Source organism: Chrysochloris asiatica, unplaced genomic scaffold (genome assembly GCF_000296735.1).
Source record: "Chrysochloris asiatica unplaced genomic scaffold, ChrAsi1.0 scaffold00393, whole genome shotgun sequence".
Classification (NCBI taxonomy): domain Eukaryota; kingdom Metazoa; phylum Chordata; class Mammalia; order Afrosoricida; family Chrysochloridae; genus Chrysochloris; species Chrysochloris asiatica.
Genome location: NW_006408911.1, coordinates 1,079,710 through 1,096,889, shown reverse-complemented (window position 1 = coordinate 1,096,889; position 17,180 = coordinate 1,079,710). Strand labels below are relative to the sequence as shown.

At 45.1% G+C, this 17,180-nt stretch overlaps 1 protein-coding gene across 1 annotated transcript in view; it reads left to right on the top strand.

Annotated features, from left to right (window-relative positions):
* The window catches only part of LMCD1 (LIM and cysteine-rich domains 1), an 88,732-nt gene that overhangs the window by 49,222 nt on the left and 22,330 nt on the right, over nt 1-17,180 (top strand). Inside the window, exons 2-3 of the mRNA XM_006876591.1 lie at nt 8,016-8,271; nt 15,651-15,986. Of these exons, the coding sequence (XP_006876653.1) occupies nt 8,104-8,271; nt 15,651-15,986 (504 nt within the window). The 5' untranslated portion in view covers nt 8,016-8,103. The remainder of the gene's footprint in view (nt 1-8,015; nt 8,272-15,650; nt 15,987-17,180) is intronic.

Here is a 17,180-nt window from a genome sequence, read left to right as displayed (position 1 = left end):
CTATGAGTCGATTCTGACTCGATGGCACCTGACAACAACAACAACAAGAAAATTAAAATACAACCCTGAATATATCCCACCTGAATTTAGAGACAATTTCAAGAATGGATTTGCTACACAGAGCACTGTATGACATCAAGAATATCATACATGAAGAAAGCAAATGGCCATGAAAAAGGGAAGAAAGAGAAGACCAAAATGGGTATCAGAAGTAACTCTGAAACTTGCTCTTGAATGTAGAATGGTGGTGAGGGTGATTATGTGCCATGGAGTTGGTTCCCACTCATAGAGACCCTGTGCAAGGTTTCTGAGGCTGAAAATCTTTATGGGAGCAGATAGCCTCATCTTTCTCCTGCTAAATATAGAGTAGCTAAAGCCAACTGAAGAAATGATGAAGTAAAAGGAGCTGAACAGAAAACTTCAAAGGACAGTTTGAGAAGACAAAAGTCAGGTACTATAATGAAATGTGCAAAGACCTTAAGTTAGAAAATCAAAAAGGAAGACCACACTAAGTAACTGAACTAACTGAAAAAAAAAAAAAAAAAATTCAGACATTCAATTGCAATATTGAAGGGTTATATGGAAAATATATGGAACAATGCAGGAAGCATCAAAAGAAGACAGAAGAAATCCACAGGGACTGTGGTGGGGGTGGGGGGTGGTTATGTGCCGTGGAATCGGTTCTGACTCATAGTGACTCTGTACAGGGTTTCTGAGGCTGTAATCTTTACGGGAGCAGAAAGCCTCATGTTTCTCCCACAGAACTGCTGGTAGTTTCGAACAGCTGACCTTGAGGTTCGCAGCCCAAGTCATACCCACTACACTTACCAGAGTTCCTTCAAGAGTCACTGTACCAAAAAAGAATTGATCAACATTCGACTATTTCAGTAGGTAACATATTATCAAGAACCAATGGTATTGAAGGAAGAAGTTCAAGCTGCCCTGAATATATTAGCAAGAAAAAAAAATTAAAAGTCTCCATGAAATGAATAATGCTAATTGAAATGTTTCAACAAACTAATGCAGCAGTAGAAGCACTCACGAATCTATGTCAAACAATTTGGAAGAAAGCTACCTGGCCAACTGACTGAAAGATATCTATATGTGTGCCCATTCCAAAGAAAGATAACCCAGCAGAATGAAGAAATTATCACATGCAAGTAAAATTTTCTGAAGATAGTTAAAAAATAGTTGCAGACTTCTGGTTTGGGCAGCAGCAAAGAAAGCCAGGTAGGGAAGGCTCCGTGGGGGAGGGATTGAAAACTCACAGAAGCTGTATTCACAGACCACCACCAGAGCTCTGGATCTACCATAAGGTCCAGGACATCAGTTTCCTGCACTCTCAAGTGAAAAAATCCCAATATAAAGGAAAATACTGTGAGTTAGGAATCCGGAGATGGGACTCCCTCTACAGCCATCCCGCCTGGGCAGAGTTTAGAGGGTGGGGCTACAGCTAGACCGGCACAGGGAACTGGCGCTAAAAGCGGTGCAGGGACATTTGCAAAAGGAGGTGTGGGAGATTCTACAGATTTTTTCCTCCTCTTCCCAGTTGCACCTTCTTTGCCCAGCCCAGATGACTTCAGAAGGGTGGGTGCAAACCACCCCCCAAAAAAGTCTACAGCTGACCCCACAGTTTTCCCATGGTACAGAGAGAAAGAGCTTGGCAGCTACTGATGACATCAGCCTCGGGGTTGCAGCCCTAAAATTGATTTGTGCAGGATCCTTGGTGGCTGTGTGCCGTGGAGTCGTTTCTAACTCATGGTGACCCTGTGCAGAGTTTCTGAGGCTGTGAGTCTTTGCGGGAGTGGAACGCCTCATCTCCCGTGGAACAGCTGGTGGTTTCGAACTGCTTAGTTTGTGGTTTGTGGCCCGATTCGTGACCACTACGCTACCAGAACTCCTTGTGTAGGATCCTTACGCAGGCCTATATAGCAAGAAAAAAGCAGGCACTACGGGCCTGACAGACAAACCATAGAACAATCTGTAAAACCCCTACATAAAAGGACTCAACTATCTCGAGAATTATGCTGTGCACACAGATGAAATGGCACATCAGACAAGGGACTTACTTCTAAAATACATAGGAAAATACAATACCTCTACAAGAAAAAGACAAATAACCCAATTAAAAAATGGGCACAGGACATGAACAGACACTTTACCAAGGAAGAGATCCGGGCAACAAACAAACATATGAATAAATGTTCACAATCACTAGCCATTAGAGAGATGCAAATCAAAACAACAATAAAATATCATCTCACACCAGCAATAACAGCAAAGATTACAAAAGTAGATGACAATAAATGCTGGAGGGGATATGGAGAGACTGGGACCCTCCTACATTGCTGGTGGGATTGCGAAATGGTCCAACCTCTCTGGAAAGCAACATGGCGCTTCTTCAGAAGGTTGGAAATAGAAATACCTTATGATCCAGAAATCCCTCTACTTGGTATTTACCCACAAAAAATATGAGCCATAACACGAGTAGATATATGCACACCAATGTTCACAGCAGCATTATTTATTATAGCAATAAGATGCCCATCAACTGAAGAATGGATAAACAAACTGTGGTACATACACATAATGGAATACTATGCTACCTTGAAGAACAACAAGGAAGCTTCAAGCCACTGTATAACATGGATGAACTTTGAGGACATTATGCTGAGTGAAATTAGTCAGTCACAAAAGGAGGAATACTGCATAGGACCATTATTGTAAAAGAGTAAGAGAAAGAACCCACACTAAAAGGGGGAAAAATTATATATATATTTGCTGATCACCAGGATGTATGGGATGGGGGGGGGAGGGAGGGGAAGATAGAGTACAGGGTAAGGAATAGACACAGGATAGCTTGGGTGCGGGGGGCAAGGGGGAGGACATGGTGGCAATACACAAGAAGGGGAAGGGGAATGGAAGAACAAGGCATATGGGAGAACAGTTAGGCAGGTTTGTATGGGCTAAGTGGGACAGAGGTAAATGATGATGTTGGCACAACCTTGGAGCAACAGGGCTCCGGGGTACAGTGATTGAGGCACAGTTTGAAGGGGTAAAAGGGGGGAATAGTGTTAAGATGCTTGGCTGTCTTTTGAATCTTGGATTACCTTGCCTACCATTGTAAAATAGACACTTAAGGTGGGGAGAAAGAAATAGCCAGAATCATCACTATAGAAAGCTTTTAAGTCCATCTTCAGCCTATAACTGTCTGGAGTACCTTAAAGGAGGCTAGAAGTTGCCCAGTGAAAGAGGCTTCCTGTGGAGCCTTTATACTGCACAAGACCATAGGTGGAATCCAGAACCCCATCCAGAACTGACTGAGGTAGGAAATTTTCACTGCAAAGGACAAGTAGACCAGCCTGGAGTGGCTAGAAGAACAGAAGATGCTTTGTTAAAGAAAGACCGGCAGGAAAATTCCGAAACAATAATGGCAGTCTGATTGATTACTATAAGAACAAGTAAGCTGTTTGCCCAAGAGTCATCAAAGCAAGTGGTCAGGACCCCTCAGAGCAAACTCCCTTCCAAGACTGAGACTCAAGGGGAATATATGAGCAGGATGTGGTCTGGCTGGTGACCACGATGATCACTGATAATGAAAGAGGGGAAAAAACAGCAATGAAGTTGCAAGCTGAGCCTGACCACATTCAATAGACCCCCATGAAACCGGGTGGAGACCTGGATGGCCAGCAGTATGGCAAGACCCAGGGACTCCTGGGCCCAGAGGCAGTGACATGGTCACAGAGGACTAGAGTTGAGTGTGAAGTGTCCAGTTGATATGACGTGAGGGGAGATGCACAAGAACACCCACACCTGCAGATAATACCCACTTGACCTGGCTTCGTTGGCTGGATGATCAGAACCTGACTAGAAGAAGAAACCACTGACCATGCAGTTCAAACAGCTTTGCAGTCTGACACATTGACCGACAGTGCCACACCAGGACTCCAGAAGAACAAAGAAAAGGGAAAATAGAGTAACCTGCTACAATTTAATGAACTTTACCTATACTTATGGACGTTTGTTGTTGTTGTTGTTATGTGCCATGGAGTCGGTAGTAGCTCAAAAAAGGGAACAAATCTTTACAGCAAGGATCACTCCCAATCCCTCGGTACACAGGGCTGACAGGGATGGGCAACATAGACACTGGCTACCCAAAATGGGCTGGGGGGGAGGTGGCGTATAAAGTCAAGAAGTGACTAGCTTACAAGCTTTCAAGAGGGAGCCTAGTTCCAGATGGGGTGGGGGAAGGTAGAATCACCATTGAATGATTTCCAATCTGTTGGGACCAGGCTGGGAATAGGAACTGGGGATGTAAGACTCTTGTGGTACAATGGTGAATAATTGCCATCAGGTCTGACTGTGAGGCTAGGAAATGTAGAGGTAGGTGTTTTTTGACAAAAGGAGAATGATTGATTTTGCCACCCAGGAGTGGAGGTCCCTGGGACCATCAAGTGATAAGAGTGGAGGGCAGGACCCTACCCAGAGAGGCAGTGACACCAGGGATGAAAACAGAGAAGATGATGTGGACAGATGGAGCTGCTGGGGACACTGGACCCAGGGCGGGAGAAGGGTTGTGTGCTGATGGCTGGGGGTGGGGGTGGGGGTGGGGTGTAGCGGGCGGGGGAGCTGGCCTGTGTGGTGTACCCTTTAGGGTTATATGATGATGTCTGGAGGGGATTGCAATCATTGCAATGAAGCGAAATACGATAGGATGAGTGTAAAGCTGATGTTCTCCCATGTAAACCTCACAATAAAAACTTAAAAAAAAAAAGTTACAAGAGTATATCACCAGGGAGCTGCCAGAAATTCAAGCCAGATTTCAAAGAGGATGAGGATCAAGGGATGTCATTGTTGATGTCAGATGGATCTTAGCTGAAAGCAGAGAATACTAGAAAGATGATTACTTGTATTCTGTTGACTACACAAAGGCATTCAACTTCGTGGGTCATGCAAACTATGAATAACTTTGCAAAGAATGGGAATTCCAAAACACTTAATTGTGTTCATGAGGAAACTACATAAACCAAGAGGCAGTCATTCAAGTAGAATAAGGGGTATAAAGTTAGAAAAGGTGTGCATCAGGGTTATATCCTTTCACATTACTTATTCAATCTGTATGCCGAACAAGTCATTCAAGGAGCTGGACTATATGAGAAGAACATGGTGTCAAGATTGGAGGAAGACTCATTAACAAAACCTGTGATATGCAGATGACACAACCTTGCTTACTGAAAGTGAGGAGGACTTGAAGCACTTGCTCATGAAAATCAAAGCATACAACCTTCAGTATGAAGTACAACTTAATATAAAGAAAACAGAAATGCTCACAATTGTATCAATAAACAACATCATGGTTAATGGAGAAAAGACTGAAGTTGTCAAGGATTTCATTTTACTTGGATCGACAATCAATACTCATAGAAGCAGCAGTCAAGAACTCTACAGACATATTGTATTGGACAAGGATATTGCAAGGGACTTCCTTAAAGTGTTAAAGAGCAAAGGTGTACTTTGAGGACTAAGATGTACTTGACCCAAACATGGTATTTTCAGTCACCTCATACGCATGTAAAAGCTGAACAATGAATAAGGAAGATAAATTGATGCATTCTGAAGAACTGATGTATTTCAATTATGGACTGCCAGAAAAACAAACAAATCTGTTTTGGAAGAAGTACAGCCAGAATGTTGTTAAGTGCCAGTGAGTTGGTTCTGACTCATAGTGACCCTGTATAGGGTTTCCAAGGAGCTACTGGTGAGCTTGAACTGCCACCTTGCAGTTCAAACCAACTTTGCATTTCAACGCATTAACCTGCAGCGCCACACCAGGACTTCAGTGCGCCTTAGAAATGAGGATGGTGAGCCTTCTGCTCACTTACTTTAGCCATGTAATCAGGAGGAAGCAGTCCCTTGAAAAGGACATCATGCTTGGTAGATTGGAGGGTCATCAAAAAAGTGAAGACTCCCAACAAGATGGACTGGACACAATGGCAGCAACAATGAGCTCCAATACAACAATTGTGAGGATGCTGGAGAACTGAGCAGTGTTTTGTTCTGTTTATATAGGGTCTCTAAGAGTTAAAACCAACCTGGTGTTACCTAAAAGAACACCACCACCAGGCCTAAAGTAAATGAGTAGAAGTCTCACTATTCTTGCTTCAAAGGAGCATTCTATGTTATACATAATGTTTCCACAGGCTGGTTTTTGGAAGGAGATTGCCAGACCTTTCTTCCAAGTGTGTCTTAGGCTAGAAACTGCTGAAACCTGTCCACCCTGAGTGACCCTGCTGGGGGGTAGCTTCCAGAAACTTAGCAACATGCTAGATGCCACACTACGACAAACTGACACACGAGTGGTGATCTCTTTACATAGAAAAGGGTTTTTAAAACTCAGCACCGATGACATTTTGGGCTGAATAATTCTTTGTCCTAGGGACTGGCCTGTACATTGTAGGATGTATAGCAGCATCCCTGACCTCCCAGTCATGACAACCAAAAATATCTTCAACCATTGACCAATGTTAGGGCAAAACTGACCTTGGTTGAGAAGTACTGATGTAGACCATCAAGCCCCTGGTAGCCCCTCAATCAATATTAAGGGACTTCATGAATCTCACAAGTCAGAAGAGGAAATGAGGGCTCCTGTGGACTTGCCTGGCTGGGAATGGTTGACTTCCTGTCAGTAAAGTCTCCATTGAGCAGTGATGGTGGTGTGTTGTGGAGTCGATTCCAACTCATAGAGACCCTGTGCAAGGTTTCCGAGGCTATAAATCTTTACAGGAGCAGAAAGCCTCATCTTTCTCCCCAAAAACAGCTGGTAGTTTTGAACTGCTGACCTTGAGGTTCACAGCCTAATTTCTAACCACTATGCTACCAGAGCTCCTTCTCCATTGAGTAGGTCTTCCCCTCCCCTCAGTAGGTGTAGACACCGCTGCTTTTATTTAACCCATTCTCTGCTCCTGTGCTGTAGCACTTCTGAAACAGCTATAGTGACAGACTAGAAAGACAGGAGTAATTCCTTCTCACACCATGTAACTCTGGGTTTCTACACATTAACAACAAGACACAAACCAGCCGGACACTCCTTTTTTTTAATTGTCAGAAAGAAGCATTTGGCTTTTGAGTGAATTTTAACCTTCCCCTGAGAGTTCTCATTCTCCCAGTTTCATGAGAAAACCTAGCCCTGGGAGCATCAATCTTTCCAGCAGTTCAAGGGGTTTTCTAAGCTCACCCTCTCACGCCTGGGTTCTGTCCACAAGTTTCTTGAAGAAAATTTCCAGCTGTATTCTAGTTTTGATGTACGTGCTAAAAGAGTTTTGAAAGTTGATGTTTCAAAGCTCATGAGTCTTGGAAGACAATCTGAATCATTCTTGAGAGCTGATATCAGCAAACTTTTTCTGTAAAGATGAAGACAATGAATATTTTAGACTTTGCAGGCCTATGGGACTCTTATTTGTACTCAACTCAAAATTGTAGCGAGGAAGCAGTCACAGACATTAGGTACATAAATGAGCCTGGCCATGTTCTAGTAAACCCTTATTTATAAAAGCAGCTTGTGGGCTGGGCTTAGTCCATGGAGTGTGCAAAATTCTGCTTTAGAGCCTCTCTAAACCAGAGTCGTGATGTGACGCCACAGAATAAGCACTTAACCTCAAGGTCGGGTTGAACCACAAAGTCAGAGGTTCAAACTCACCAGCTGCTCCTCGGAAACCAGACATGGTCACTATGAATCAGAACAGCCTCGAAGGCACTTGACAACAACAGTGATCCCAATGAGTAGGAAAAGCATTCTGCTCTTTTTTTCACCAGTAAAAAGTACAGTCTAATCCCCAATATATTGAAAGACTTCTGTCTGGTGTCTCCAAAAAGTAGTTCAAATCCCAGTGACCTTTTTGTCTTCGTGATCATATGTTCTAGCAAAACTCTATGTTTGCTTTCAAAAGAATGGATGCTTCATGCTCTGTATCTCTTTTCCGGAGCTTGTTCTCACTTGTCTCTCTCTCTTCCCACAGGAAAATATGCAAGTCCTGCAAATGCAGCCAAGAGGACCACTGCTTAAATTCAGACCTGGAAGATGACCGGAAAATTGGCCGTTTGCTGATGGACTCCAAGTATTCCACCTTGACGGCCCGAGTGAAAGGTGGGGATGGCATCCGGATCTACAAGAGGAACCGAATGATCATGACCAACCCTATTGCCACTGGGAAAGACCCCACCTTTGACACCATCACCTATGAGTGGGCTCCCCCAGGAGTCACCCAGAAACTGGTAAGACAGATCCACCCAATCAAGGGGTTTTCTCCTGTCCTTATAAATATTAGTTACACCATGGGTTTCTGAATTCTGAAGATGACACAGGGAGAGGGTTGTTGTTGTTGAGTGATGTCAAGTCGGTTCTGACCCATAACAACCATGTATAGGGTTTCTGAGGAGCAGCTGGTGAGCTTGAACTGCTGACATTGCATTTGAAATGACTTTGCAGTCCAGCGCATGAGTCCACAGCACCACAATATGGTAACAAAATTGGTAGGAGTAGCTGTGGTTTGGATGCTGTTCCTGCCATACTTTGTAATCTTGAAGTGACGACTACCTAAGCATCAGTCTTCCCCGTCAATGAAACGTGTAGGAGAGTTCCTATGAACTGTAAGGGCCCTTCTAGTATTAGCACAAGGTCATTTATGGCTCCCTTTAGACTCCTCACATCTGAACAGGGCATGGTTTATAGTTCAGATTTCTCAGAGTGCTTTTTTCTGCCTGTGAACAGTTCATTTCCCCTCAGTGTGGCCTAGGTGTGCCCCGTGCAGATCTATAGAAGAGCAGAGAAACAGGCGTCCCTTCTCCCAAAGAGCTGAAGTCTCCTGTCATTTCTCCTAAACATGGCCTGAATTGTGCCTTTGGCAAGTCTGTACGAGAATGGAGAAATAGCCCTTTCTCCTCCCAAAGAGCTGAAATCTCCTGGGCTCAGCTGGGAAATCCAAATAGTTTATTGCATCCCTGGGGAAAAGGCAACCAGAGAAGCCTTGGAGAAATAGCTTGAGAGGCCCTCAGGAGAACAGAAAAACTCAACGAGAGCAAGAGATTCCTAAAGAATGATACGCTAGAGGCAGATGCTGGCATTAAAACCTGTCCCCATTGTCAACTGGTGCTGAGTGACTGCTTAGCACATTATTTCCAGTTACCCTTCATCGTCTAAACAGCAGTGCATACAGCCAAATCTCTATACCCGGCTGAGGACAGAAACTCCCTAAGGGTGGAACCAACAGCTACCTTTCCCTTCTCTACCCTCTGTCCTAGCCAGTGGGGATTAAGATCACCGGGAGTCCTGTGCTGCCCAAGGGGTATAGAACATCTTCTCTGCCCACAGCAAGACAAGGCCCTATCACTGGTTGTTTATGAGTCAGAGACTCTCAGTTGGAATGCCCCTCTCTGCCTCTGAGAGTATGCAGGTTGTTGGATAACCTGTAGCAGCACTAGCAAGGAAGCTGCTGTGTGGGTGGGGGTGTACAGTCCTGAGGTTGGGTACAGAGGACCCACTTCAGCAGGAGCTGGGGGAATGGCTACAGATCCAGTTGTCTTCAGCTCATCCCCAGGAAGAGTAGAAGAAACACCACGTAAACCTTGGGATGAGGGGGCATGGTTCAAACTTGAACACTTTGAGTAGATTTCTGTCTTGGGTAACTATGCCCAGGTGTCCTGGTGTACCAGAGTACTTATACCTGGTGTCCCAGAGTATTTACACCTGGTGTCCCAGAGCATTTACACCTGGTGTCCCAGAGCACTTCTCAGTAGTTCCATCTCAAGTCTCCATTTCACTCTCAACGTATTCCTGCTTGAACAATGTGTCCACCATGCCTAGGGCAGTAGCACAAAGTCTTGTACCATTTTGGCCCATCAGTATCATCTAGTCATGACCTTTATAAAGGAGAGACCAGAGTGATCCCTCCCTTCGCTTTCGTTTGCTACATTCACCACCCCAACTGGTTGAGTCAAGTTAAACCTCCTTAGAGTGACATTCAAAGTCCTTCATGGCCAACTTCCTTAGAGTAACATTCAAAATCCTTCATGGTCAGATATACAATACTGCCATTCCATTCAACCATTTCTCACCAGCCCTAGGCTTCTTGTAGCCTGTCTGCCTCAAGCCTGAAATGCCCCACCTCTTTAGCCCATGCCTGTTCAGTTTCCAATCCCACATGACCAGTTTCCCATCTGTGGAATTTTACCCCAGATCCTTCAGGCCAAGGAAATTGGTTTGTCTCTAAATCTGCCTGTCACTCACCCTATTCTTGTAGTTCTCTAGCCTCTCTGCTGTTAGCCTATGGAAGGTGACCCTGCATCACATGAATTGCCCTTCCAGCTACTTGTGACCATCAGAGCCTAGGGAGCACCCTGAATGTAAGACACAGGCAGTGCCTTGCCAAGCTTTCAAGCTGCTTGATGAAATGGTAACTGAGCTAAAAGAACCTTTTGGGTTCCTTCTGCCAGGCTTGAGTAGCTCAAAGAGAAACATGAGCAGGGAACAGACAGTGAGTGCCTGCTAACATATGCAGAGAGGTTCCTGAGTCGATTGGTCTGTGTCCACATTAGTAGGTTTCGCCCTAGCTGTCCACTGGATCCTCTGGGAAGACTTACACAGTTCCCGTACCTAGGTCTCACCCCAGACCATTAAGTCAGAATCAACCGATGTGAGCAGATGCTACATGCAACCCCATTCAAGAACCATCAGACTAGATGTGAGGTCCCTCAAATTTAACTGTGTTTATCAATGATCTGGGCATCTCCAGTAGGTTTAGGGCAGGTCTGTAATTCTGCATTTCTATAAGCTTCCAGGTGTTATTGACACTACAAATTCATGAGAATAACAGGGGTTCTACAAATTTTGAGAGGCAAGGCTGTCATGTGATTACATGTTTTACCCGAGGAAAAGGAGCACCTGCATAGTCTGACTCCCCCCAACTTCTCCCCCAGGGCTCCCGCAACAGCTCCTCACTCAGTACCTCTCAGCTCATTGGTCTTCTTCCTTGCAGTTCTGGAATACACCAAGCTCTTGCCTTGCTCAAGGACTTGTTCTTCCAGTTTCTTCTGCAGGATACGCCCATTCCCTCTTCTTTCCCTGTGCCCTTCTGACATCCAAGTCTCACATCCAGGCCTCCACTAATCCAACCTATAGCAGATGCCATGCCTCCTCCTACCACATTGGTTCCCTCAGTTGTTTCTCACAACTATAATGATGTCATATCTCTTTACTTCGTTCTCATTACTCTCCCACATGGCAGTGAAGCAAGTGGTTTGTAGGTCACAGTGTTCCCAGCACCCAGCACTGATCATGGACCATAGTAGACTTACTTGTTCAATATTTGTGTAGACCAGAGCTTCAAACAATTCACAGAAAAACTCCATTATGTTTTCATCCCATTTTTCCACAAACTCTTTGAAGCCTCCTTGTCTAACCATCCAGGCCACTCCCACAAAATCTTTGTTACTGGTCCACAGTCAGAAGTTGTGAATAAATGCTGAGACAACTGTGTAGCAGTTTGACATCCAAGTGTGTGCTCAGAGAACTCCTCTCCTGAGAAGGCTCCAATTGCAATCAGTCACGTGGAAATCACACGTGGCCTGAAAGTCATTCTCACCACCTGCAGTAAGACCACAAATCTTCCTGCAATCAATAGGAAACCAAACATGACCCTTCACCAGAGAGACGCTGAGAAGGCCAGCTCCAACCAGCCACTAGAGAAAGAAAAAAATCTCCTTCTAGATAAAATGAGAGGCAAGGATTTTTTATTCTACTTTTTGGAAACCATACAGCACATTTTGAAAGAACACTTCGACATTCAAGAGCTCAGCCATTCTGTGAGGTGGGAATCGCTGTGATAAGGAAACAGAATGGTTCAGTGGTCTATGCTAGTTCCTGGGGTTGGCAGAGCACATCCGGGTAACAGGGGTGGTCCACAACAACAGCATAGTGTGGTATGCCTAGTGTGTTAAAGCATCAGGGTCTCCAAGATGTCTGCTTGGAGTGCAAGCAAGCAGCTCATAAGCAAGCTAAGTGCAGGCATCAGGAGCTTGGTGGTGAAAACCCCAAATACGTCAGCCCCAGACTTATCAGGGAAAGGCATCTTTGGGTGATGATGAATGCTTGCTCATAAAACCACTGGCTGAAAGAGCCCTACTGTCTGCCTCCAGCTGGGTTGTAAGGGCAGGTCACATAGCTGGGACCTGACCACTCTCTCTCTACCCACTCACCCCCTCAACTTTTTTTTTTTTTTTTTTAATTGCTAAGTGATCAGAACAGAGTGGTTAATATTTGGGGAAGACAGCTGAATCTTGCAATCTGTCATTCTTCCCAACCAATATGAAGACCAGAGACATGTGTCAGCCTTTAAACACTGATAAGAGTCCCTAGGTGGTACAAACAGTTAAACATTCAGCTGCTAAGCAAAGGGTTGGAAGTTCAAGTCTGCCCAGAGGAGGTGCCTCGGAATAAAGGTTTGGCAATTTACTTCTACAAAGTCAGCCATGAGAACGCTGTGGCACACATGTGGTGGCCTGGGGTGGTGGACAGAGCCCTGGGTGTCAGCAAATCCAGGTTCAAGGTCCATTTCTGTGTAAGGCTGAGAAAGTACCTGACCTCTCGGGTCCTCAGATTCATCATCTGCAACATTCAGGTGACTGCATGATCATTAGGTCACAATTATCATGAGAAGCCCACGACCACCTCACTTGATACTCATGACCACTGATTGAGAGACGAAGAGAAGCATCATTAACCCAATGTCATAGTCCAGGGAAGGCACTAAAAGAGGGAGGTGGATTCCAATTGGCCAAAGATACCAACATCCTTCACCTACCACAGGGATAATGGGAAGCCACACGAGGGAATCATTACTGACTAACTGTCCGGGAAGGGAGTATTTCTGACTGGGTCTCAGGAAGATTAGAGCTACTGGGAGTTGTTCTGTTGGTGAGTGTGAAAATGCAGGTGGCTTCTCGGTGTGGCACTGTGGGTTGGTTAGTACACTGGACTGCAAGGTCAGCAGTTCAAACTCACCAGCTGCTCCTTGGAAACCCTATACTGAGTCGCTGTGAGTCAGAACTGACTCAACGGCACTTGACAACAACAACATAGGAGTCCTGGTGGTGCTGTGGCTAAAGCACTTGGCTGCTAATGGAAAGGTTGGTGGCTCAAACCTACCCATGGCTCTGCAGGAAAAAAGACCCGTTGATGTGCTTGTGTGAAGATTACAGCCTAATACTACAGTCCATGAAGACAAGGTTCGGCATGCTGCAGACAGCCACTGCCGGCTGAGGCGATGTGTGAGATGCAGCCTATTTACTGACCTCGGCTGACAGCTGGCTAAGAATCCAGAAAAACAGAATGGGGTTGTGTCTTCTGATTCCAGAGTCATGTGCATTCTACTGCCCAGACCAAGCTGTGAAAACACCTTTCTCTTCCACTTTCCTCTCTGCACCTTGGGTGCTAGATTCTGGGAACCTCTCCACTCAAGACATTGCAGCCAGACAAAAAAGCAGCAACAACTCAGGGATGTCCTCATGAAAAATGTATGGCCTCTGCAGATCAGCTGGCCTGAGAAAAGGGTCTTGGCTAAAGGTTTGGGGAACATGACTGTCAGCAGGAATGTCGAGATACCTGAGGGTTCTCTGGCAGACTCAGAGCTGCCAGGCAGCTGACTCAGACCCAGTCCTCTCTCCATCACCCCTCCCCAAGTCAATGCCGGCCAGCAGTGATCATCTGAAGTCCTGTGTTGAGAGGGATTCTGAGACCCTCATCAGGGCTCCAAGGGGAAAGAATGTGATGATTGACTGGTCATGTCTGCCAGGGTTAGGTGTATTAAGAGTGGTGGCTGAATCTCCGGCCAGCCAGGCAAAGGCACACATCTGGATGCTGTGCCAGACAGGTGTCACCAAGCACTTCGTGGGAGAAAGATGTGGCAGTCTGTTTGCATAAAGATCACAGCCCCAGAAACCCTAGGGAGCAGTTTTCCCTTGTCCTGAAGGGTCACTAAGAATAAGAATCAACTCAATGGCAACAAATTTTCAATAGGTTTAAGCATTCATTTAGCTCTTGGCTGTTACCAAAATTCACATTTCTTTCCTGAGAATTGTTACTTTGTAAAAGTCTGAAAAAGCTGAAAATTGTTCACCAGCCTTGATGAGCTTTATGGGGCTGTGACCTTTATGGAAGCAGACTCTGTATAAGGTTTCCAAGGAGCAACTGGTGAGCTTGAAATGTCAACCTTGCAGTCCAGTGTATTTACCCACGTGCCACACCAGGTATTGTTGTTGCTATTAAGTGCCGTCAAGTCGGTTCTGACCCATAGTGACCCTCAATAGGGCTTCCGAGGCTGTAAATCTTTATGGGAGCAGAAAGTCTCATCTTTCTCCCGCAGAGCAGCTGATAGTTTTGAACTGCTGACCTTGTGGTTCGCAGCCCGATTCATAACCACTACGCTACCAGAGCTCCTACACCAGGCATAGGGAATGCCAAATCTTATGGTACTTGTAAGTACAGGGATGCTTGCTTCCAGAGAAGGCTCTCTATGATGACAGGCAAATTTGCTAGTGAGGAGACATCCCACATGAGGTCAGCTAGTTTGCATTACTTCTGTCATTATCTTAAAAGACTTATACAGTGGCCTCTCCATCCAGCAAATGATACCAGAGAAGTGGTTTCAAAGTAGCAACTCTCCTTTGGTAAAAGAGGCAAACATGCCCAATAGTAACTACTGCCAGAGAATAAACTAAAATGATCATGACTTCAAATTCTTATGGAAACTGTAGCCTAGCCCACAAGTAAAGAACTATAAACTCCTTTGACAGTTGAAATTCATTGAGGAGCACCACAGAAGAAGGTCCTGGTGATCTATTTCTGTAAAGATTACCATCAAGAAACCGACTCCAGTGGATTTTTGTGTTGGCTTTTTCCACCTCTCAATGCCATCCAGAAATGGAATCCACTGGTCAAGGAATCTTTCTAAATGGGACACTCCCCCATATGCATTCATATAGCCACACACACACAAATGGAAAACCATCCAACATGTTTTAATAAATATAACTGGAAAAGGTCTTAAAGGTTGAACATAAAATTTTTCAGCAACCTGTAACTATTGACCAATGAGGCATGATTTTTTTTAAAAATATCTTTTTAAAATAGCTATATGAGGGGGCTTCAAAAAGTTCTAAAGAAAAATTCCATTATCTTTCAATTCCATCTTTCTACAAACGTTGTGAAGCCCCGCCATGTACATAAAGTCCATGAATCTTGAATACGCACCTTGAGGAATGTTTGTATATGCACATGTCCTTAAAACTCCCACCAAGATCAAGATAAAGAACATTCCCAACACAGACCACAAGATAAACACTACATATATTTTACTCTTTCTCTAATCTGTAGTTTCTTAGTTGAGACATTGGCATGCATTACTTTTGTAATTAAAAACAAAAGGTTACTTTAAGTCAAATATAAAACTATGTATCTTAAATGTGGTTGGTAGTATTAGGAAATCCAGTAATGGATTCCCTATGCTTCCTGTTTGTGTTTCAGCCTCACTCAACAGATTAAGTCCAGAGAGGAATGGAGCCAGACCCACCTCACACTTTCTCCTCCTCTTTCTCTTCAGGGCCTCCAGTACATGGAACTCATCCCGAAGGAGAGGCAGCCAGTGACAGGCACCGAGGGCGCCTATTACCGGCGACACCAGCTCATGCATCAGCTGCCCATCTATGACCAGGACCCATCCCGCTGCCGCGGACTTTTGGAGAATGAGCTGAAACTGATGGAAGAATTTGTGAAGCAATATAAGAGCGATGCCCTGGGTGTGGGAGAGGTAGCCCTCCCGGGGCAGGGCGGTTTGCCCAAGGAGGAAGGGAAGCAACAGGATAAGCCAGAAGGTGCAGAGACTACTGCCCCGACCACCAACGGCAGCATCGGGGATCCCTCCAAAGATACAGAATATGTAAGTCTCTCCCAGACCTCTGGGTCTGGCTGAAGTGGTCCAGGAGCAGGCATGCAAGGTCTAGGCCCCTTCACATAACTTGGCTCCTGCATTCATGCATTTTGCAGTTGGGAGATATTTGTATCTCCCTTGTTTTGTGTTAGGCAGTGCCCCATGGAAAATAATACCAGGTCCATTGGCCTTGCAGAGGCTCACACCCAGTGAAATATACAGACATCCACATCAGAAAGGCACCTAGCATTGTTTACAGAATCAGGGCAGGCTTCCAGAAGGAGATGAGACACAAGCTGGACTCTGAGGAATGACTAGGACAGTCCCAGGCTTTAAGAGGAAGGTGTGTGTCCCCCAAACACGATGAGTGTGTTCAAAACAAAAAACCCCTAAGGTGGAGAGAGTGTGGTGCAGTCAGAGGACTCACAGAAGCCATGTAGCACTATAAGTGCCTTGCACTGGGGAGAGTTGGGGACATAAGGCTATGCAAGTCACTAGGGGTGAGTGTCATCAGCCAAAATGCGGTTCACTTGTGATACATGCAAAGCACCAGGAAATCAAACAAGCAAAACACACTGCCCTCAGAACCAACAAGGGCATGAATTTAGGACTCCATCCTAGCGGCCCAGGACAGCTATGGCAAGGTTTTGGTCCCAGGTCTCATCTGATTCGAGCTGGGCTTACAAGAGTTCCCTCAGTGAGAGATGCACTGCTAGGAGTTGAACTTTCAAGGGAGGCTGTTTTGAGAAAGCATAGGAAAAGTCAGCCTTTAGGAGATGAAAGCCTTGCAGGTTGGTTTCTCTTAAGATATACCATAAACAAAAAAACCAAATCTGCTGTGTTGAGTCAATTCGGACCCATGTTGACCCCATGTAATACAAAGGAGAATACTGCACTGAGAACCACAAGGTTGATGAATCAAATCCACCAGGGCTTCCTATACAGGGTCATTATGAGTCAGAATTGACTCAACACTTACAGCAACAATCTTCATGGAAGCAGATCGTCAAGACTTTCTTCTGCTGTATAGCTGGATTGGTTTGAACCACCAACCTTTAGTAGTCAGCCTTCATCTACACCACAGGAGGCAAAAGGAACCACAGAGGGCTGGTGTCATTACATGTCATAGTCCCCGACCTTATTTCTATCTTTTCTACCTGAAACTCTAAAACAAAAGAACAAAGTATATTTTTTCTGCCTTCA